At 36.1% G+C, this 25,173-nt stretch overlaps 1 protein-coding gene across 1 annotated transcript in view; it reads left to right on the plus strand.

Annotated features, from left to right (window-relative positions):
- Nucleotides 1-25,173, plus strand: part of LOC140332095 (sodium channel protein type 5 subunit alpha-like) — a 238,635-nt gene that overhangs the window by 176,472 nt on the left and 36,990 nt on the right. Inside the window, exons 19-22 of the mRNA XM_072413393.1 lie at nt 997-1,151; nt 4,855-5,028; nt 19,302-19,427; nt 19,710-19,832. Of these exons, the coding sequence (XP_072269494.1) occupies nt 997-1,151; nt 4,855-5,028; nt 19,302-19,427; nt 19,710-19,832 (578 nt within the window). The remainder of the gene's footprint in view (nt 1-996; nt 1,152-4,854; nt 5,029-19,301; nt 19,428-19,709; nt 19,833-25,173) is intronic.

Raw genomic sequence — 25,173 nt, forward strand, 5'->3', positions numbered from 1 at the left:
AAAGTCCCTCACCTTTTATTTGTCTATTATTTGTTAATTTCGGGATGTGGCAGGTGTAATTTTGTTGAATTAAATGTGTGAGTCTCCAGGTTTGTTTCTTTAAACCCATGTGTTACACTTTTGCACAGCTAGTGGAGTGATTGGGCTAATAACACATAAAACTATTTGAGCCAGGAGTTTGCACATGGTTTTTTGTTTTTAATATTGAAAGTGAACTTCAATCTGCAAAAGGATCATTTTAAAACAAAACTAAAGTAAAAAAAATAAATAAAGAAAGAATTGTATTTTGCCAAACATGTTCATTTGGTTATGCAAGGTAAACAATCAATATTTTAAATATAAAGTATACTGGGTATATACAAATAAATGTGTGTTTAGCATTTTTATTGTTAGTAGTTCATTTTGATTTTGTCATTTTTAAAGTAGCTTGCAAGCCAAAAATGTGTGGGCACCCCTGATCCAAGTCTTCTAAACAGGCCCAGGTTTCACACTTGGTGTGTATAAATAAAGTGGGAAACTATATTGTCATTATATGTACAGTATTAGGCTACAGGGTGTCATTTTGTAACATTTTTAGTTTGTGGTGTACTGCAGGATTTTTTCAATGTAAAAAATGTCCCGTGACTCAGAAAAACACTGACTTAGCATAGTAGTTTTGTTGAACATGTACTTTCCAAAGAATATCCAATCACATGCAGAGAAATCTTAAAAAACAACTGAATTTTATCCTTGCATGTGATTGAATGTTTAAAGTCAGCAGAGCATCATTTCGTTTACCCCTTTCAAGAGAATAATTCATAATTAAAATATTAGGGTCTATATATGTATAAATATTATATATATGTATAAATAATATATATGTATATATATATATATATATCTTGATAATGCATTGGTCATCTTATAGTTTAGGACTGTATAAAAATGTATATTTTAATATATAATATTGTAAAATCTTAGAGCTTTTTCTTTTACCATTGATTTTTTCTATTATAGGCTGTTTACGTTACTGTCCCTGCTGCAAAATTGACATCACAAAAGGAGTTGGCAAAGCGTGGTGGAAGCTAAGGAAGACCTGTTACAGGATAGTTGAACACAATTGGTTTGAATCTTTTATCATCTTCATGATTCTCCTTAGCAGTGGGGCACTGGTGAGTATAAAACACTATATTTATTTTAAATTAAAGTTTAAATCAACTTCATATATAGTAAAGAATTTATTTGTTTATTGTAAAATAACCACATGTGCACAGTGTGCTAGCAGCACGCCAAGTAAGGGTATTTTTTAGTAATTTAATATGAACAAATGTTTTCCTTTTTCTATTGATTTTAAAGCTAAAACTTAGGCATATATAAAACTACAACATTTAATACGTACAGTATGTGTATCTTTAGTGAGAAGGCCTTCTACATCCCACCCACAGTTCTGAGCTTTGTAAAGTTTTGTGCAGGACAGTAATTATGTCACTGCTACTTACAAGGCAATATCTGGGTTTTCAAAGACATTTGGTGTACACAAGGTTGACTGATTTATGAAATATATTTAAATGAATAATTTTGCACCCAGAGTTCAAATTTAATGTATATCTAAACACCCAAAAATATAGTATTTTAGTGTGGTGGCTGTTTTTTTATTTTTTATTTTGACCTGCTGCCATGAACACCCCCCTGTCCTAGGATAATAACACTCACTCATTCATCTGTATAAGATTATTATAAACAAGATAAAGCTATAAAACTCCACCCTCTCCTATTAAGCGTAACAAACAGCAGTGTCCTGCATCTCTAGTCCTCAAGAGCCAGGATCTGCACACATTTTTAGGACTTCGGCAGTAAATCACAACTCTTTAATCATGCCAAGGCCTAGTACTGAAAACATTATCATACAATAGAAGTCACATTAATAGGTTTGACAATATGCAGGCAAGTATATTAGGACCAATAGCTATTTCAACTAAAACCTGTGAAAGCCATTTTTGTAAAAGAGTTTATATTACATTTGGGAGCCAACTTTGCTTTTTAAAATATTCCAGACCACTTTTTAATCAATTTTACCCTCTGACTAATGAAAATGCTTCACAAAATGGTTATATAAAACAATCATAGGTGTCAGTGTCTTTGCTTAAAGTCTGTTTCTTTCTTTTGCTAGTTCAGGAAATTGAATGGCTTTGCATTAATAATTATCAGAGCCCCCTGGGGTGACACAGAAATGACCACATTAGGCATCCTTCCTGCATAACATGAATGTAATCTCATTCAGTAAAATGATGCCATTATTTTTGATGGTTTACCGTAACAAGTTAGATTAATCATGGTACGGATGGTGTGCAGTGTATACCAGTTTAGGTTTTCTTTTACTGATAAATAGAAATAAAAAAACTCTGTTTTATTTATCAGTAAAATATCAATAAGCTTTTGTTTCATAGGAAATGAGGGGGGTAGAGCCTTTTGGAAAGGGAAAATACCTAATTGTTTTTATTTTCAGATAGAAAGGGGAAATTACATGCTTTTCAGACTTTAGCTCATCTATTACAGTGGAAGACCTGAGGATAGTCTAGATCAGCCAATCTTAACCAGGGTTCCTCCTGAGGCTTTTAGGGGTTTCATGATCTGTGGCTGATTGATCTGTCATTTGATGGTCAGTCCTGCACAGTCCTTGGACCAACACTTGGTAAAGCCAGATGCATGACTCTAATGATATTTATATTGTCTGTAAAGATGGTATTCTAGCCACCACTGTAGGCTGGCATTCTTTTCATTGGCCAACAATTTAGGAGACTTTTTTTCCCATAAACCTCCAAAAAACTGGCTTTTGTAGGGGGTTTTCCTGAGGCCTGAAAGTTATTTTAAGGGTTCTTCAAGGGCCAAAAGGTTGCTTGTAATCCTTGTAATCTGTTCTGCAAAGAGAGACTATTGCAAGGGCAGCTTCTAGTATTATTATTAAAAGCAGCTTGTTTTATTATTCCTGTAAAAGCTAAGGAATAGGTGGCTGAAAATTACTGAAATTACCCCATTTGTGTGCAGGGTGAAAAGGTTTTGGAGAGCCTTTGTTAAATAAACTAAATGAGTTATTATTATTATTATTAGCTAGTATTTATATGGTCCCAACATATTAAGCAGCGGCTTAAAAAGTTCGTAGTCATGTCACTAACTGTCCTTCATAGGGGCTCACAATCTAACGATTTATGATGTTATGAAAGTATGATGTAAAATGTTTAAAAAATGTAAAGCATCCAATTTAAGCAGGTTACAAATACCTGCACAGTTTGTTGTATGCATCTTAACTTAAGTAGAAGGAAAGACCTTGCTCATGCTCCTTTCTCCAGTTTTATAATTCTACCCCTTATTGATTAATTGACTGGAGGCATTGTTTGTTGCTATTGATGGAATTTGCACTAATTGTTTTGATGCAGTGGAAGTTATTGTGGTATCACACAAACATTGTTCTCTGCCTAAAAAATCCAATTTTTGTACATTATTTTTTATAATATATTAGATTTTAGGAGGTGGTATCTTCTATTTTCTAGGGAAATCTGGGCTCTCCTCCAAGAAAGATATTCTATTTAACCTCCCTAGTGGTTCATTTCTTTCCGGTTTTATATGTCTAAAAGCGGTACATTGTTTTTCATGAAAATTTATTTTACAGTATATTATAATAGTATGAGTATAATAAAGTTTGAAACACAAAATCATGTAAAAACAATAAATTGAATAAATAAATCTATAGATTTAAAAAAAAAATTTAATTTTTTGAAATTTAAGAAAAAAATACACATTATACTCATACTATTATATATACAGTAAAATAAATGTTCTTGAAAACAATGTACTGCTTTTACACATAAAAATCCAATGTATTGCATTCAATACAGTTTGTACAATTTGTATTGAATGCAATACAAATGGATTTTGAATTTCCCGCCCCACCTCGCTGGCAACGTACACACGCACTGACGTCACCGGAAACTCCCAGGTGACTCATCGGATGCAGAAGGAGGAAGGAGCTAGAAGATGGAGATCACGGCGCTGGATGGCGTGGGACGCCGGCGGATCAGGTAAGGCTTTATTTACTAACCTTCCCATAGGTTTACATACCCCGAGTGTGACTCGGGGTTACCACTTTTAGCAACTTTTTTCTACCCCGAGTCACACTCCGGGTTACCTCTAGGGAGGTTAACTATAAATGAGTTATGATGCTACATGTAAAAGAAAGTGTTGGCATTGGTCCTTTGTCTTAAAGTATTGTAGACTGTTCTGTAACATTTAACTCCTGAAAAGTTATCATCTACTTCCTGGCTGTCCATTCCAAGTGCCATGCAGTAACAACCCCGAAAACAACCCTACTAGTCTGTGTTATACTTCCCACCAATTCTTACCAAACCTCCATTACTCTGGTATAGTACTGCCCATTGTGCTTACTCTGTACCAGTGATGTGGGAGGTGACTGATTGGTTCCATATACTATTTATATAAGTTGATTCCATTGTGTTGGACATGATGACATCATTGTGTCAGATAAGATGACACATTTGTACCAACAGATGTGATGAATAATAGGTCTGATTACCTTCCATCATGACAACATGACATCACTAAGGGAAGCCGTATCAGCTTCATAGTTTCTGTGGCTGCGGCAATAATATGCGTATTTTATCAGCACAGGTATTCATCTCGAAGTTATTTAATTTGGTCATAATTTACCCAGAGAGGGCACAAACAAATCTTATGCATGGAAGAAGTTAGCAAAACTGGTCTGTGTTGCCATGACAATGGAAGTTCATAACTCACATTAACTATGTGTTACAGTGCCCTTATGTCTTGAGAACTTGCCTGAAAGCTATTTCTGTTTTGCAGGCATTTGAAGATATTTACATCGACCAGAGAAAAACTATGAAAGTTATCTTGGAGTATGCAGATAAGGTGTTTACTTACGTTTTCGTCCTGGAAATGCTGCTGAAATGGGTGGCCTATGGCTTTAAGAAATATTTCACGAATGCCTGGTGTTGGCTGGATTTCTTCATAGTTGGTGTAAGTACCGTGTATTTGCAGATTGTATAAAATGACTGTCCAAACCAACCAACCTGCCCATCCATATATAGTGATGCATATACACAGAGCCATTTGCTGATGTGCATTTTTGGTCTTATACCCAACTGCATACCCATATTTATTTCCATCTCTGCATTGCCAAACTCCCCCATGGCTCCAAGATACCAGTAACAATATTTGAACTATTCCTTTTAAAGAGACTTTTTTGCTTTACCTATTCAAGGCAAAGTCACAGTTTCTTTGAAAGACACCCACAATGATACTCACCTTGGAGCAGTAAAGGGGGAGCATATGTCCTCCACCACTTTTTCCTACAATGCAGTGCTCAGGCCTCAGTGGCAAATTTCCAGGACCAAACACTTTATTGTGAGAAAGCCGAAATAGTCATTAGTCTTGTATAAGCTGCAACATCATCCCAGAGTTTACCAAGAGTTAAGACTTCTAGCTGCAGTGGAGAAACAGAGAATTTGGGGAACACAGCAATGGTGAGTGTCAGCAAGTGGGAACCTGTGACTTTGCCCTGAATGGGATTATAAGAATGTTTCCTATAAAACCAGTGATGCAATAGCTTTAAATTTCTTCTGTGCACTTACTATGTTTTATGGTATATAACTGAACACCAAGCTCAACATAAAAGTATTGGGGCTGATTTACTAAAGGAATTTAGGCTGTTCACCTACGAAAATTAATTATTACATTGAAAGTGGTAATTTACTTTGGTTAGTAAATGCAATGAAAATTCACTTAGCAAAGTATTACCAAACCTGTACAAGGAATTCATTTTGCAAAGAATACCCAATCACATGCAAGGCAATAAGCGTACCTAAACTCTAAATTGTTACTTTACATAAAAGGGTAGACAACCCTTTTATTTAAATTAAACATTTTGTTTTTTTTTTTGTTTGTTTTTTTTAAAAAAAGGGTACAGCACCGCCCCCTTAATTCTCAATTGCCTAGGCTATCAAGAATAAATGGAAGCGCAGAGCCCACGTCACGCATCCTGTGACGTTCGTGGCTGCCCCTTCTGTGCATGCCCGAGCATCTTGAGCATGTGCAGAAGGAGCCCATTCATCAATGAGGAAAAAAAATGCTGATCTCACGCCAGCAGTGAGCTCGGCAAGTTTTTTCCCCATCTTCGTCGCCCAATCTTGTGCTGGCGCAGTGAGAAATTCGGTGACCAGGAAGAAGAACATGGAAGAAGAGAAGATGGCGGTGCCTGGCGCTCCCTCTGCGCCGGGCCGAAGATGGATGGATGACGCAGGAAGAAACCTCCTGACGGATAGACTGATCTGCGGGATTGAAGGTAAGTGTGATTTTTTTGTTTGGGTTAGTTTTGGGTTTACTTTCACTTTAACTTTACAAAGAATACTCAATCACATGCAAGGAAACAAGAAAACAGGATTTTTCTTGCACATTTTTGGATGGTTGAAGTCATCAGGGATTCTTCTAATTTACTAAAACTAAGTGAACTATCCCCTGCAAGGATATTTTTTCCTTTGCTATGTGAACAGCCTATATTCCTTTAGTAAATAAACCACATTGCCTGCGAAAATTGTTGGCAAGTATACATTGGATGAATAGAGTAATTTGCACATGCAGGCTTTTTTTTTTAGAAACCAAAAGAACCAATAGTAACATTGTTCAAATGAATATTACATTTTATGAATCTCTAACTGGGACACACAACCTAAAAGAACCACTTCCAGAATCCTTCTGGGACTCACATGATTAGTAAGTGCTATGAGGTAGCTGCAGTCTGTACTGCTATGCTGTTGCTTTTAAAAATCAGTTTATGCACAATAAGGTCATAGAAGCTATCTTAACAGTTAAAATTATATTTAAAATGTAATTTTAGTGCATTAGCACCACTTAGACTATTTCCTTTTAGATTTGTTTTGTTTCTGGTGTTTAGCATTAGTAAATGAGCATAAATGTGTTAAATATTGTATTGTTTATTCAGAAATTATAGCTATTGTTTGCTTGGTGTTTTTAATACTTCTAAAAATACCATCAAGATTTTATCTTCTGATAATCTGATTTTCATTTTCATGATTATTTCTGCACCATCTGTGAACTTTTAGGTTTCACCTTTTAAGTCTTCTGAGGTCATTATAAAGAAAATTATACTTTATCTTCTTGGCTAGCTATCAAAAAGAATATCTTGTCCATGCCATTTGCATGTTAACTTTATAAGCAAATGCAGCATTCTTTCCCAGTGTGATCATCTCAAGGTAGAGGAACAGAGCATGCTAAGAGCGAGTGGAAATATTTAATGAGGCCAGAAATAACAGATCCTTCCTAGCTTGGTTTGCATTGAAATTATCATAATTAATGATCTATAATTACATTTCATCTGTGCTTCTGTAAGGTGGGTATGGTTTCTTGTCAGACTGCTTGGTGCTGGGATTTTCATAGACAGCATAGACACGTTGCTATTTTGTCGCATTACAACTTTGGATAGTTATGCTTAAATATCTTAAATACAGAGTCCTGTTTAAGTTTTCTTAAAGGGTCATATAATTTAAGCCAGCATTCATCCACAACACTTTGAACAGTTTTGATACTTGGCTCTGACCTCTCTGCATAAACATCAGAATCTTTGCTCCTGATCCTCCCTGTTTCTTAATGGCTCCATTAGTTTTCACATGCAGCACCTACAGCAAAAAACGGTTATTATAGCTTGATATATATAAGCATAATGCCACACTAGTTGGCTGTGGCCTAAAGAAAGTGTAGCCTGCTATGTGCCATGAGCCAGATTGGTGGGCATGGTGAGATGCGGGTTCTTCCTTTACTTTACTTCCTTCTTGGTTTTCTTTTATTTCTACATGGGATGAGCCACAATAGAAGTTATTGTTGAAAGAACTCGCTCTGCTTTATGTTGTGATAACCAGTGTCAGCATAGAGCAAGAAGCAGCTTCCACTTTGATTATTGCCTGAGTGTCAAAAAATCTTTATAGGGGATCCCCAGTAGACATATATTCTATGATAGGCAAATGTGCCCCCAACTCCTAGCCTGATCTTCCCTGCCGAAATCACTTGCAAAAAGGAGTACCAATCTGATGTTTCTCTCTATGCTGAAAGCATTACAACTTGTATGCTGTAGTGATAAGTCACACACAACTAAAGTATTGTACAATTTAGAAAAATTAACCAGTAGGACTTATTTGTGTAGTTTATACCTTAGAGAGCCATTTATATTACCTGGTTATAAATTGATCAGTTTCCAGGTAAAAATTTGGTTGGACTGGATGGTGGTTCATTTACAAACCTGATTATCGCTGCACTGAATTGGGAAACAATATGGGGGTGTCCGTGGTTGCCTGGTTGGTACTATCAAGGTTGGCCATAAATGAAATGAATATATAGGGAAGGAATCATTGGCTATGCAATGAGGGCACTTTCCCTGTAGGAATAGATGTAAAAGCTGCTGCAGGGAAATGAGAGATAAAAAAGGATTTTCAGTTCTGATTAGATATGGTCTACATAGCCAATGATTCCTTCCCTATATTTTCATTTCACTTATGGCTAACCCTGATACTACCAACCAGGCAACCATGGACACCCCCATATTGTTTCCCAATTCAGTGCAGCGATCACAAATGATTACTTAAATAGCTGTGGGTTCAAATTGCTCTCTGCACAGGTACTCTTTGAATCCATATATTCTGAATGTTGTGGACAAAGTTGCACAATTAGCTTTTTTTGGTCCATATATGGCCACTTTTTCTGTTTAATGTTTGATGGGCATTTACTCATTCTGCACTGTCTTGATCTTTAGTACTGATAAAGAAAAAACATTGTTAAATTAATCCACTCTGAGCTTCCTTTTTATAGCTTGTGCTCTGCCAAATGTACTTTGTTAAGATATGATCCCCATGACAGGAAAAATTTGTCAAGCATCCCAGAGCATATTTATCTATATCTATTCACATTGATCGTGTTGTTTTGCTAAAGCATTTTACGTGTACGATTTGCCCAATGTTGTAAACTTAAATCAATGAAGAGAAAATTACCTGCATTATGTAGTTTAGAAGATAAAAAGGCTGGATTATGTCAGGCTCCCTTTGGGATAAAGTACGGCAAAGAGAGAAGATTGTTCTGTTTTAAAGTCAATTAAAAAATGCATAAAAATCAAAGATCAGTGAGTTAAATATCTTGAATAGTGTGTTTAATAAAAATCAAAGGAATAGTGTTTATATACCACTAATGTTTTTTACCCTTTTATTCTAATATATTTCAGTTTCAGCATGTTTACAATTTACGTGCTATTTGTAACCAGAAAGTGTACCTTGTGGACCATATCTAATCAGAACTGAAAATCCTTTTTTATCTCTCATTTCCCAACAGTAGATTTTACACATATTCCTACAGGGAAAGTCATAATAAAGGTGCCATCATTTATTGTAATGATTGTGGCATTTGAGTAAAACAAGGATATATTTCATCACTGGAGTTTCCAAGAACTGTGAAATGTTAGTGTGCACTGCAGCTTGCAGCAATGTACAAGATGTAAATCCCAACTAATCCCAAATCGAATAAGGCAAAGAAAAGAAATCACATTAAATCCTTTAAGAGATACATTTTGGACCTGAACAAATTAGAAAACCCATTGTGAAGTTGTTCTTGGCTTTAGCTGTGCAGCTTTCCACATAACCAGGACCTCCCCAGCACCTATTTCTTGTGATTAAGTGTTTTGCCTCCCCTCTCACTAATCTTTGTACATTTTAAGGATTTTAATTACAGGTAGTCCCCAGGTTACATACGAGATAGGGACTGTAGGTTTGTTCTTAAACCTAATTTGTATGTAAGTCGGAACAGGTACAATATTTTAATAAATGCAGTTAGGACAGATGTTTGTCTCAACATATTATTAGGCATTAATATTATTAGATATTATTATCATGGTGTCAGTTACTGTAAAAAATCCTCACTGTGGGTTAATCAGAAACAAAGCAAAAAAACAAAGCAAAAAAAAAAAAAATATGGAGCCTAGACAATTCATTAACTTCTGGGGCAAGCTGTGCTTTGCTATGCAAAAAGAAACAACTGCAGAGTTTGTATTGGTCAATAAAGAGTTACAAGAGCTTGCAGAACAGCAAAATGACTTCTTCTGCAAATCATGCAAACCGCCCCTCCCCCCTTCAAGCCTCTGTCCTGCACAGCAACGAGCAGGGAAGCTCCGTTTGGATCTAGGAGTCGTCTGTATGTCGGATGCCCTTAACTCAGAACTACATTTAATTATTTTTATTTTGGGTCTTATCATGACAATCTAGAACATGGAAGTTCCAAATACGATAAGACAAATTTATAATGAGGGGTATGACTTTGCTTCTTTAATCTGAAGAGAGTTCAGGGGGCAAAGGGCTGAAGGTAAACTCCCTACAGAATTGAGCAGACAGCAGGTAAGGGGGTAGAATCAGAAGCATGAAATAGTATGGGAAGTGCATTGCGTATCTTGCAACAAATGTGTATGTAGATCCAAATAGAATACATTTGTCTGAATTATTGATGTTGGTTGCATGGAGAAAGAGAGAAGTCTATAAACTTATGAACAGGTAATATAAGACCCCGGCACTCCCACACAGAATATACCCTAACATTTCCCCTTTGGAGTGGAGATGCAAATAAGCTCTCTTTTATATATATTTTTTTGTTGCTTCTGCCTTCAAGATTTATGGATTTTTTGCTTCTGTTTTCACTGTCTCATGTTCTGTAAATTGCAGAACATGATGGACAGAAATACAAATCATTGACAGATAAAAAAAATATCTATCATTTGTGCATTTTATTTATTAAATTATCTGTTTGCCTTAAATTCAATTTGTACTAGATGAACTAAGGCAAATTATATTCTTTTAATTTAGTGAATGAGAAATATGACAATTTGGGCAAGCATGAAAGACAAACCAAAATTATCCAAATTGATCTCCCTGCTCCATACTGTCCCATCTTACTAGTTGGGTCCATTTAATTACTGAACCAATGATAAGGACTGTGGCCACAAGTAACTGCAACATTGTTTTAGATAAAACTATGGGAAAAAGTTGTTTAAAAAAGTGCATAAAACCTTTTTTTGTTTCTATACAAATTGACACATAATAGCAATAAGCTGAATTTACTAATCAAATGTGAACATCTTATATTTGAAAACATTCAAGCTTTTGAAATTACAGTTATCTAAATTAATATGTTGACCGGAGTCAAAATGACTTTGTTGCTAGGGAGTTTAAGATAGGCATACAAAAGATCATTTTGTACAATTTATAAATGTAAAAAAATGGAGCAATTTTATAATTAGTGGAGATGAGTATGCTTTTTATTAATGCCACAGTTTTTAGCTCACAGTTATTCAGACATTGGTAAACATGGACATTTGATGAGATCAAGATGAAAACATTTGATTAAGAGCTAAAATTGAGCTGAAATACATAGTTGGAGTTGGAGATGTCACTTGAATTTTTTGTCTATATAGGCAAACTGAAGTTCAGGCTGCGGGTTCCAGAAAACCCAGTTAAAGGGGAACTAAATATCCAGTTAAAGGGGAACTAAACTCATTGGTGGTTGGTGAGCTTCCGCCATATTCACTTGCTAAAAATGACAAATACTTACTTGTGATACTTGCTGTTTATGCACATACTTACCAATTGGCTGCCATTCTGTTCCCCTTAGAAGGAACCATTTTCTTCACCATAGTGGGAGAGGCTGAGAAGATGATGATCCTTTTGGGCCATTGGATGGCCACTGGGGATGTGCGCAGGAATTACATTGAGTATAGGTTTATTTTAACTTAAGGAGGATTGTTGTACATAAAGCTTAATGAAAACCCTACACCAGTCTGCTTAAGCCATAAATTGCATTTACTAACATGGAATCAGCTTTCAAATACAACTCCTTTCTGTCTTCCTGCTAAAAGAAATGGTGTAAAATATTTAACTTTTACAATAACTAAAAAACAGACATTTCCTGGTATATTGCCGACATTGTATAATTGAAAGACTCTTTTTCTTTTTATTTATGCCTTGGAGCAATGGTTGACTGCAAAAATGCATAGACATCCTGCATAGAAAACAATATAGCAATATAATCCAGAAATACAATCCAGGCCAATTTCATTAGACAGTATAAATGGTGGAAGCCTTATTAAATGTCTGAGCGACAAGGATTCCTCACATCTTGATGACAGATCACAAAACTTTACGAACAATGAGGGATGTTCCTTATTTTGCTGAGAGAGATATTTTTATGTGTCTGCTGTATTGTCTTTTCCAAGAAAGACAAAACCACAATTACACTGAGAGTTCTTGTCTCTGGATTCCTCGTAATTATGTACAGGATGTGTACATTGTCTTCCGTGGCGTTTCTAGCCATCGCCATCCTTGAAGTATTTTCAGTATCTTAATGAAATCTCGGCTTTCAGTCCCTTACTGTTTGAAGTGAATAGCAGCTGTAAAATAAGAGCCCATTTTAAAATCATAACTGTTCCTTTTGTAACCATGGTAAAAAATAAAATAAGAATAAAAAAAAACATTCATGCTGTGAAAAAGCTCTGGACCAAGTGGAAAGTCTTTTCATATTCACATTGAAACGCTATGTAAAAATAATGCTTTTGGCAGGACTAAATAGGTAACCCACAGTCATCAGCTATTGATTATCAATTTCACGTCAAATGACTGTTCTTATTGGTAACATTTTGTCCCTTTTTATGTTTTTTTACAAATCTTTTATAGCACCACTATATACCAACTGTATCCACTCAGGTATCAATTATTAGGGCCATTACTAATCCAAGCCTTTTTTTATATGTTCGGAAACAACCCTTGACATTTGCCAACTCAAGATTTGCACCTGTTCAGAATACGGCAGCTAAAAAGCCCAATCTACTTCATACCGAGAAGATTGCCACGTTCGGACATATTCTTACTTTGTTCTAGATGTACAGTAAACCTGCTAATCTTGCTTGTACTGTGTCCCTCCTGGGAAATATATGAATGTTGGGACATTATGAACTGTGAGAGATTAACGTAAACAGTATAACAACTGTGTACAGTACAGCAAAAACTACAAAGCCTTCTACTTATATGGGCACTCCAATCAAAACAGAGAGTGAAGCTTTCAAATGCACTCAGGAACATAGCCTACCTGCCCCCAGGACTTCTGTCTTGCATCCAGGTTTTGCTGTAGTGCACCTTGCTATTTTATTTCTTAAAAGTAAAAATATTTTGTTTGCAAATGGATAAAGTATGTAAGGGACAGAACTTATGTAAGGTTGTTTTCCCTGTCTGTGTCTCTGTTATAGACAGTAAGGTGGATTCATCCTCACTGTTTGTCTTGGGACTGAAAGAGAAAAATACCATATTAAGTGCTCTACCTATAAATCAGATCTAGATCAGATAAATCAAAATAGATCAGATCAGATCAAAAAATCTCTGGTGGGAATCAATTGCTGCCATCAAAAAAAAATTGATCTGGAAGATTCCCAACAGGGAATGTTTGATTCCCATTTTTATAAATAGAGCCCTAGGAGATGTCACCAGAACCAGGGGCAGACATAGGGAGATCCAAAGTGAGACAAGGGTCCTGTAACCTTCTCAGCCACAAGGGGCCCACATGGCATCCCTGTCCAGTTCTTCACTGTGGCCCAATGTTGGCTACATCCACCACCGAATATAGGATCATTTTCCAGAATGGATATTTGTTCCTGTGGCAGATGTCAGAAGAGGATTTCTCCTCATTTGGAGAGATCATCTTTATCCGTGTAGCTATAGGGTATGGAGCTAAAGTGATCGTTTTTTTTCCAGTGTCCTCTGGAAAATGCTGTGAGAGCAGTATGATAAAATCTCAAATGAAGTAGGTGGTGATAGCAGAAAATATTTTGCTGGCGGAGTCTCATATTGTAATTACTTCCTGTTGGAAGGACGCAAACAAATTTTAGACATTAAACTGTTTATGTACAGGGCCCTCTTCCATCCTCATCAGCTTTCCAGTCTGTTTTTATATTCTTTCCATTTTATTGACTCTGTAAATCATTGAATATTACTTATACCCATTCTGGCCATATGATTTACTAGCATTAAACTGTCAATGCAATGGACCAGAAATTCTTTTTTCTGTTTCAGTATATTTAACTTCATGGAAATAGCATTATGGTTGGTTTATGATCTGCAGTGACTGCCTCATTGACTTTAAGCATACGTTTGTCTTTTATAGTGTAAGTAGTACTAAAAGCTGTTTAATGGCATAAAATATATAAAATTGCTTATAATCTGTATTATTTAGGGAACTTTTATGCTACTTTATTATCTTTTTTTTTTAACTGACAATTTTACCTAGATGTAGCTTGATTTAACTTGATTTAAACATTTCCTACTATAGCTTTTGATGTTTTTTTTTTTTTTTGGTAATTGAAAATCATTTGGCATTTACTTTGCCTATTAGCAGTAATAGAATACTAGAAATATAATACTAATATAAAACATCATTTCATAATATTTCCTCATAATTTAAATGTTCAAAACAAATAGGTAGCATGTCCTGTTAAGCAACATCAAGTGATATTTTACTAGCAAAAAAACATGAGTGTGTAATTGAGAATAAAATCACTAAGATAATATTTTTGTTACTTTAGTTTATCCAATGTCGATTATATATTTTTGATTAGATACAAATTGTCAAATTTCCTCTGGGAGTTGAGAAACTTTACACAATAAATTGTGTGAATATTCACTTCAATGCCTAATTTGTGCAGATAAAATATTAGGAATTTGCTTTTCATGGGACCAGATAATTGAACTGAATATTTACACAATGTATTGTGTGAAACTCTAAGCTCCTTTAGTAAATCAACCTCATAATTTTTAGTATATTAGACTCAAGCAGCAAATAGAACAAACTACTGCAAGCTAAAGCCAGCAATTATAGGTAAGAAATGATGCTTGCTTGACAAATAATGAAAAAAGTGGCAAAATATAGTGAGCATAGATACAGCTATAAAGTGAAAGCGTGCAATGCACTTCTGAATTATTAAAAATGAATTGATGAGAATAATGAGTGATAATGAGAAGCAGGGCATACAGTAGGTAAATTTAGTCCCTCCTTGTCATTGAACATAGATTAAATAGATCTATATGGTTTTAAGTTAATAAAGGAGGACAATTAATTGCCATACACAAGGGTTGTTCAGAAAGTAATGCCTGCCATAGTTTTTTTTTGCTCAACCAATAATAAAAACAGAAAAATAGTGTACATGTTTAAAATTTTAGGATTTTCAGTATTTATTTATAGAATTATAAATCATGTATTGCATAGCTGTAATTCCTGTTTAAGTTAAGTTTTAAATTTAAGGGTTCTTTGGAAAACCAAGGATTCCTACAGAGGATGCTAGGGATTCTTTCTTGGCATGAAAATACCAAGCTACATACTTGAAAACGTTCCTTTAATTATATTTAGTAACAACTATAGCTATATTGAAGAGTTTATATATATATATATATATATATATATATATGATTTAAAGTCTGCCTCCCCTATGTAAAATCACATTTGCATATTCTCCTACTGATGGGTTGAGAATACCCGTCAGTAGGAGGGCAGATGTAGTCTATAGCAGTGTAAGGAATAGGCTTTCCATACTGAACATCTTGCAATTTGTCACCTATTTCAGTAGCAGTGAAATCATTTATCTTAGGTTTCTTTTGCTGGCTGAGTGGGTGCAACAGGTGGGATTTACATTCCCAAATCCAGGGATCAACAGGGATTAGCACCATCACTTCTTAAGCCTGTGTCAGAGAGGATAAGGTCTCCTATAAAATGTCTTTGATATATGTTTGTACAAAAAAAAAGATTTGTTTCCTTTTTCCATAAATAATAGTCTAGAAAAGATTCATAATTTTTGCTACAATACTCTTCAGTGATATATACAGGTATATATATAATAAACTTTTATTAATAATAGGGGTAAACCACTAGTAACAGTTATGTCCTGCATGGACGAGGATACAGAAGAATCTCAAAAGTTGCAAAATAGTTGGAAAAAAGTACTTCATTTAGTAAAGAACAGTGTTTAATAAAAAGCAACCATTCCTGGTTTACATCAGCCCTAGGTCATACATGGAAAACATCTGAATACAGAGTATCATACATTACAGTTTGTTGCAAGCAGGAACTACTAGAAACATATTAGGCCATCAACCCTTTGTTAAACACAAAAAAAGAAAGAAGCCATCAACATTACAGTCTAATAAAGGAATAAATGCAAATAGAATTTGGACCATGGGACTGAAGTGGAATTCCCCCCAGGGAATTCCGAAGGTGAATTGCATCTGGCCCATCCACTACTACGCAATACAGTGATTGATACCGCTACTACATTTCCCGGCATCATTTGCATCACTGGCCCATTTTTCTGTTCCATAGACACAAGTAATGCCAGGAATTGTAGTCTCGGCACCACTTGTGTCTATGTGACAAGTGAGAGATCTCTGCCCCTCCCCCGCCCCCCTCTCACACATCACAGGCGGTCACAAAGGCAAAAGCCCGGCTGCACGTCTATAGGGATGCTGAGGGTGTGTTTCTGTGAGAGAATTCTCAGTGTAACAGTGGGGAGCAGAAAGTGGGAAGGGAGGCAGAGAGGGCAGGAGGGCAGTCTGAGATGAGCAGTGCTGGGTTTCTTTTTTGTGCAGCACGTCATTTTCCTATGACAGGTGAGGTGTAGCTTTCCTGTTACTATAGTCTTGTAGTGCAATGTCTGTGCAATGTTCTGCCATTCTCCCATTAGCTCCAGTTACGTCTGTGTCATACTCGGGATATATATAAAAAATATATGTTTAGCATTTTTATTGTTAGTAGATCATTTTAAATTAAAAAAAAAATTAAGTTTAAAATTAAAAAAAAATTCTTAGGCCTTTTTCTCTGTTGTGGGCTTGTTCCGGATTGAGTGTTGAGCAGGACCTTTTTTTGGTATCTGGTGAGAAAGGGAAACTTAAATTTTTTCAGTAGATTTCAGGTTTGGCCTCCGACTTGGTCTAGGTTTTTGATTTCAGCCCTCTGTGTGTTTGAGTTTGACACCCCTGTGTTAGGAAGAGAAAGAAGCTCCTGTTTCTCATGTTTTTGGAAAAGTTGTCAATAGTCATGAATTTGAGATAAACACAATGCGATTATTAAAAAATTGTCAACTGAAAAGTGGGTTGATTTTTCCCCAAAAGAATACATGTGACTGTGATCACTTTATTTACTTTTTGTGTAGTTTCCCCCACACAGTACACTGAACACCACATAAATGGTCTGAGAAGTATAGCAAATACAAATTTGTATTTAATGTCCATTGTGAGGAAGAGTAAATTTAAATCCTATAATTATATAAGAAAATTCAATTCATACAACGGAATGACCCTCTATGACTCCCAAAAAAGGGTATGAATGTCCCTAAAGAATGATGGCCAGACCTTACTAGTCTTTTGTAAATTATTCATTGTGCTATAAAAAGATGTGATGGACAAACAATAATATATATTTCAACTAATCTATATATCTACCAGGCTGTGTTTAGAAAAACATTGATTAACCTACTTATGTAAATACATTTTCCTTTCATGTTGACTGTTAGCACTACAGTTATACAAACAGAAAGGTTGTAGGTGCATACTAAATAAAGTGCCAATAAAGTGTCATGGCTTCAACACACAAGAAGACTATAAATAAATATTTGAAATAAACTGTATTATACAATAATTTGTCTCTGAGGAATTTTATTCCAAGACATGGTGATTGTGCAATATATAAGGTGTTACTCAAGGATAGAGATGTATTTGGTGAACCCCAAGGAAGCTGACAGTAAAGGGTTCTTTAAGTTGAAATTCCGGGTGAGATCATTTGTCCCAGATAGCAGCACCAGGGAATATTACTTGAATGTGTTTATAATAACCAGTAGAGCACCCAGATTCCCATAAGAGTAAACCAACATTGGTATTGGGTATAGTCTGGCAACAGGAAGAAATGGCCACTGGCCCCTGAATATTCCCCAACACACTTGTGAGGATTCCCCCTTTGCATCCCTCTTTGCCAGGAACAGAAGGTAGAACAACTTAGTATAAACAACTGTATGAAACCAATGAACTTTTTAGCTGTTTGTAAAGATGGCATTATGACCACTAATGTATGGGGGACATTCTTCTTAGTGGCAACCAATAACTTTTTTTCACTCATTGACTGCATCTGGGGTTCACCAACACCTAAAAATTATTTTAAGGGTTACTCAGGGTTAACATGTGACCAAACCCATGATACTCACCGGTCTCCATTCCATCACAGGGCGCCGCCCTCTTTCTCTTTCTGAAAATTATCATTCTCTGTCCCTTTCTGCAATAAAAACCTTCTGATCACCAACTGTTTAAAGCAGGCTTCCACTAGTTTTAATTTAAAAAGGTTGAGAAAGGCTGTTTTTGATTCATTGTCAGTTTCTGATTGTATCTGATTTTGTAACATTTAGCTCAGGGGTCTGCAAACTTTTATGGCCACTAGGTCATTTCAGGGGTGGGCGGGAGCACACAAGCTGGACTCTGATCCCCGTCCTAATGTCTCCACCCACCACCAGGTAGCGCCCCCTGAAGTGAAAGCCCTCTCCTCCGTATGCATTGCGGAGAAGAGGGATTTACCTTCAGGAAGTGTTCCCTATATACCCCAGCGGCGGAAGTATCAATGCCAGCCTCAGTAAATAGGGAAGCCATAGCAAGGAGGCAGCCTTGGAGCTCCGGTGGCTCGGGAGCTCCGGCAGCTCCAGCTTCGATGGTTCCTAGTGCCCCCCCTGGCAGATCAGTCCGGCAACCCGCGGCTCCGGCATTAGACCACATCGGCCAGGGGGCGTTAGGCCGGAACGAACTATCGGTAGGCCGTATCTGGCCTAAAGGCCTGAGTTTACCTACCCCTAATTTAGCTAGGACAATAACAAAAAATATTTTATGCTTTAATAAATTTGCATTGCCTCTGCAAAGCATCCCTAGGTTGATTTTAAGGAAATCTTAAAATGCTTACATTTTAATCATGGTATTTATTAAGTCCATTTAAATATGGAAAGCGGTATGAAACTGCAAGATTATCCTTTGTGATTATATGCTGTGCTAAATAACTCTGAAATGTGCTTTTTAAATGTATTTATTGAGATTTCCCGTTTCAAGAACCAGCAAGGATAGACATTTTGACAATATCATTTGGTTGTGTGGACCTGATCAGCCATTTTGTTCATTCAATCTATGCAGATTTCAGTAGCTTGTCTGATAGCAACTTATGGAAATGGCCAAGGGCAAGTGGTTTCCATGAAGTCTCTCAGAACTCTGAGGGCATTGAGGCCTCTGCGAGCCTTGTCCAGATTCGAAGGCATGAGGGTAAGGGTAATCACGTCTTATCAATGTTTCCTAACATTTTTTTTTACAGGAAAATAACATCTTATTCTTCTAAAAACAGGGCCAAGGAGAGACAAATCTTCAGAAGTGATTGTTTCTTAAGAATTTGAATTTAAACATATTTAAAATGTAACTTTGTTTCTTCCCCTAACATTACCCTTTTTTACAGGTTTCTGGTTATATAATTTTATTTATTCATCAGAGGCAGCTGAAGATGGCCAAAGTGTGTTAACGGCCTGGATTCTGCTTTTTGTCTCCATTCAGGTTTCTTTAATAAGCTTGGTAGCTACTGCCCTGGGATTCTCCGATTTCGGTCCTATTAAATCACTTAGGACTCTCAGAGCTTTGAGGCCATTAAGGGCATTATCACGGTTTGAAGGGATGAGGGTAAGATTCCAACAGCAACCAAACGGGGTCCATTTCAACAAAAAGCATGTGTAGGACCTCATTTTATTTGAATTTGGTGTCAGTAGATCTGTATACAAAATGGCACTTCCATTTGGTATACAGTTAGTTTTTCCTGAATTTTCACATTTGTTTTATCTTTGAAATGAGATTGCTAAGTTATTTAGGTGGGGAAATCTCATTGCACAGAATAAAACAAATAACAGAAAGATTTCAGACGAGGGTACATAATTAGCCCTTGCAATGAGTAACTCACAATGGTGTAACATTTAAGAGATTTGTGGTATTTTTCACCACCACTTCTTAGTTCCAAATCCATGAATACATTCATTGCAAATACTTTCTTCTGAAATACTTGTGTGTTTGCTTGCATGCCAATAATATTGTTTTTGCATGTTGAGCTTTTATTCTATAACTCAATCTTGTTTGACAAATTTCCACTTTCTGTGTGAAAATAGGCCTAAAACCCTTGCATGTCATTTTCATTATGTTTTAATCAATGCATGTATTTGCAGTGTCTTGATTCTTTTAAATTAGCTGCTTATATGTAGTGTTGATACCATGTGTTTCAATCCTAAACAGTTGGATTCATTGTACACTGTAAAGTTTAATGTATCTCATCTTTCATTCACTCCAGTGGTAAGGACATTCACGTCTGTGCTTGGCTTTTATGTAGTCATATCCAGGCATACAGACACAACATGCTTATGGACATTAGATGACTGTCATCTGGTATGGGGATTTCAACAAGAATCATATGAAATTGCCTAAAGAAATTGTTTATTTAATATCATAAAGAAGTGGATGGAAATTTAAATAGATCAAGTTAAATTGTAAAATTATTCTAGATCTGTAGTTGACTGTTTATATACTGTATGACAATTTATGTTGTGCAGCTATTGAAACAAATATACTTTTGTAGCAGAATGACAATAGACTTCATAATACCCAAAATGTACATGAAAGCTATACATATGTATGTCCCAAGCACACTTACATGGCCATAGGGCTTTAGGCACATTCGATTTCAGATTTGATTCCAGGGTCTTTGGTTTAAAGAAAATGTACACCCATTTATCAACTTAAGCAGACATTATTATTATTAATATTATTATTATTATTATTATTAATAAACAGGATTTATATAGCGCCAACATATTACGCAGCGCTGTACATTAAATAGGGATAGAAAAGAAAGTGAGAAGCAAATCAGGATTCACAAAAATTGTAGTTGTTCTCAGTCACCAGACCAAATATTTATTTGCTACAATGGCCCATTAAGCCAAAAAGTCTCCCTGCTATTTGGGTGCTTGGAGATCCAGTCTCTCCGGTATCTTGATCTTGGTGTTCCCAGACAGAAAAGCTGAGAAAGTTAATGTGTGGACTTCTCACTTAGCCAGCCTCTTATGACTTCTCTTGTGAGGGACAACTAGTTCCCCACAGCCAAACTTTGGATCTTTTGGCAGCCATTAGAGGAGGTTTCTGCTGCTTCCAATCCCTAGGCCCTATGATCTGGAGAGAAGGACAAGCAACTCTCAGAACCAGCCTTTCAGGACCTAAGCCCAGAAGAGAAAAAAAGACCATGAACTAGGTAGTGTTCCAGATATTTACCAGCTCTTACCACAAATGACCAGCCCACACAAATCTACAAATGTAAGATATATTCCAGTGATAACAATTGTTTCGGCATAGCTAGTCAGATTTTCTATATTAGTTTTAGGGAGTTTTTTTGCACAGTGTACAACCAGGCTTACCTCCCAGTGTTCAATAGCACGGTGCCACCTTCTCTTCTTCCTCTTACAGATGGTTTTCCGCTATTTTGATTGGCAGTACTGGGATGATGTAACTCCGCACTTCGCCAAGTTTATTCATCCCTGTCATACGCAAGGGAAGCTGACACTGTGCATGCTCAGCTCAGCTTTGATGGCAGAAAACCTAAGAAGTCGAACAAGTAAGAAGCATTATTGCAGAGGGGACATTGCCCGTCCTCTTTCTGCAATAATGATCTGCCTGATCATGAAAACTTAAAAGTGAAACTGAAACTGGTTTCCTTTCTGAATCCAGAATTACCAAAAAAAAGTTTGGGTTTTGCATATACTTTAATTACTGACTATGAATGATAACCTTGGCAAAAACCTATTACATATTTTCTCATCCACTATATAGTATAGTGTATGGCATCATGAGTTGTCTTTAAATGGTGGCTATAGACATGTGAATATTGTATTTGCATAAAGGTAAAGAAAACTCATAGCCTGTTGGTGATCATGCTGATAAGTAAGCATTACTCCAAGCACATGCTAAAAGCCTATTAATGCACTTGGCTGTGAGCCCAAGTCTTCCACTGCAGTAAACAACAATTAGCAACATTTGTAATTAGGTATTGTTAGAGGGAAGTTTATTTTCTCTAATTTCCTTTCAGTTTGAACATTTTTGTTCGGCTTAATTTGAATAATTGCACACACACCAGAATAAATAGGTCTTACATAACTAACAAATGTGCAGTTTCCTGAGCACATACTGCCAACTAAATCATTCCAATAAACCTTAGGCTAGCCCAGTAATCATGATATGAGATAATTCATACTAAAATTTTGTTTTACTCCTTGAGATGACTTAAACCTTTACAATGATCTGTAAGAAATTAAACATAAAAGTACATATTTATTGTATATCAAAACTGTATTTGCCTATGGTAGACTCATCCTTCTTGCCCTGGGCTTTTGTATTTACTTACTGACAGAGCATGAAAACAGCAGATCACCCCATTGTGTGAAGCATTCTGGCTGTTCCAACGTACATACATATATATGTAGAACACCTACATTTGAGGGTATAAGCTGAAGATAGACCCCCCACTCCTTTTCCAACAAAAGTCTCCCTACAGTCAAATTAGAAAAAAAAAATATTCACCTAACCCCAACAGTTTTCTGCAGATAAATCATTAAATGGAGAGAGATGTCAATCCAAAGAGAGAATAATTTTTATCCTGCTTTTCTGGCTAAATTCACAAGGCAGTAAAGTGTGTGTGGGGGGGGGTGTGTGTGTGTGTGTGTGTGTGTGTGTATATGACACACAACAGACACACAAAAGTTCTTTCCTTCTTCTACCCTACAAAAAAAATGTTATGACTGTGTTGTTATTGGAGAGTTGCCCTTGCTTCCTGTCTTGTAATATTTTATTGGTAGGGCAGGTAGTAGTCGGATGATTCCTCAGCATTTAAATGTGGAGTTTGAATGCTCATGTTTGATCATTTGATTCATTCATTCCCATGAGCCAGTCCCCAAAAGAGCATTTTCTTGATGGGTTGCAGTGTTTGAAAAGTGTTAAAAGGCCCCACAACTGGTTAAAAATGCTTAAAACACCTAAAAAAACTCCAAATGCCCCCAAGGAAATAAAGGGATTGTTTATAGGCATTTTGGGCTTTTCTTTAATTTTATTTATTTTCTTTCACATTCCTATGTTTAAAAATATATTTATACTGTAAATGCTTAAAAACTCATACAAAATCTGTTTGAACCTTTATAACTGTTAAAAATTAATGCCATTGTAAACTTAGCCTATTGGAGGCAGCGATAACGTTAAAAACCTACATGGGTTTTAATCCCCCCTTGTTCAGTCCAAAACAGTTTTGGTTTGCCAAACACCTTAGGAATCCAGACCACTCCTGAAAACCCTCAGTCCCTGGAATTAAAACTTTGATATAGCTAATATCAAACATTTTTTGGGACAAAATGAACCAAAGTGAATGTTTTCCCGGGCCACATTAGCAGCTTTTTAATATAACAGAAAAAGTTAAACCCTGGGATGTTAGCAGAGTGACATAATATAAATCATGGGATGTCAGATAACAAAGTAATAACCCTGGGATGTCAGCAAGGTGACATAGCATAATCCCATGGGATGTAAGAGAATGACATAGAATAAACTCTGGCATTTTAGCAGGATGAACTAATATCAAGCCAATGTCAGCAAGATGACTCAGTAAAAACCCTGGAATGTCGGGAGGATGACGTAGTATAAACCCTGGGATTTCAGCAGTCTGAAGTATAGGAGATTGAATATATATGTATAAAAAAAAACAAAAAAACAAAGCAAGTTATGTCAACTGCAGTTCAGGAGAGAACAGCTTTCTTTATACACGGAATTAAGAAATAATTAGTAATTGCTTACTGTGCGATTGTCCCGGGTTCTCCAAAAGCCTTCATGCAAGTTTTTCTAATTTCATCTCCTTGTCTTTCTGTTGTTTCTTTTAAAGTCTTCCACATTAAAATTAGATAACCTGGCAGTTCAGTATATTTCCGCTGCCCAGGCATATGGCACCAAGTAGTCCCATGCTTTCAGTAATATTCAGGATAAAATGCCCAGCAAAGCTGTGTGCTGTAAGAAACACATTACTGGATGAGACAAACCCGTCTGCCAGTTCATAAAATACATGGCATGGCAAGCATCATCACTGATATAATTCAGAGAAAATACAGTTTTTTTATTGCATATTACAGTAGGCTTACATGGTACAGAAAATACAATCCATGTGGTGCAGACATCCCCTTTTTATGTATATTTACAGACATAATAATGAGTATGTAGATGACCTATAAATGGAAATATTGAGCAGGTGGAAATGGTTTTATGGGATACACTCAGCCAGTCAATATTGTGTCATTTGCTTTCATTGCAGTTCAAAAGCTGAACTGTAGCAGGCTTTAACTATAAAAGCATGTAATAAATGTTTTTTTTTTTTGGACTATGGGTATGAAAAACAGGTAGCATTAGGAGAAATATCATAGTAGTATCCCGCTACTCAAATTATCACTCTTTTCCATCCTTGATTAACTTTTCAAAAATCTAGAACTGGTGAAGTGCAAAGGGGTTTTATTCCTAAATGATCATGGTGGTAAGATCTCTTCTCCCCGATCTTTCTTCTGTGTTAGACTCAGTTGTGAGCAGAATTTTATGGTTCTTTTTTCTGGAGAGGGCTCTCCATACAGTCCCATGGCTAGGTCAGTTACATCAGTATTGTGTATTTCCTCCCATCACTTTTACTCATGATGATATATCAAGCATTCCCCTTACGTCACAGCAATATTTTCACTTTACAATTTATTAATTATGACTCTGGGGTTCTAGGATACTATGACTAGGTAACATCTTTCGGGTAGTTATGTATGTTGCTCTAGAGAACATCTGAAAAATGTATATTCTGACAACACAATAGCTCCCCCCTATTGAATAGTCATAACCAATTAATATCATCCAACACCTGGTGTTTATCTGTCAGTCTGACTTCACAAATGTACTAATTATTTCCTAATGGAAACAA

This window comes from Pyxicephalus adspersus, chromosome 5 (genome assembly GCF_032062135.1).
Source record: "Pyxicephalus adspersus chromosome 5, UCB_Pads_2.0, whole genome shotgun sequence".
Lineage (NCBI taxonomy): Eukaryota > Metazoa > Chordata > Amphibia > Anura > Pyxicephalidae > Pyxicephalus > Pyxicephalus adspersus.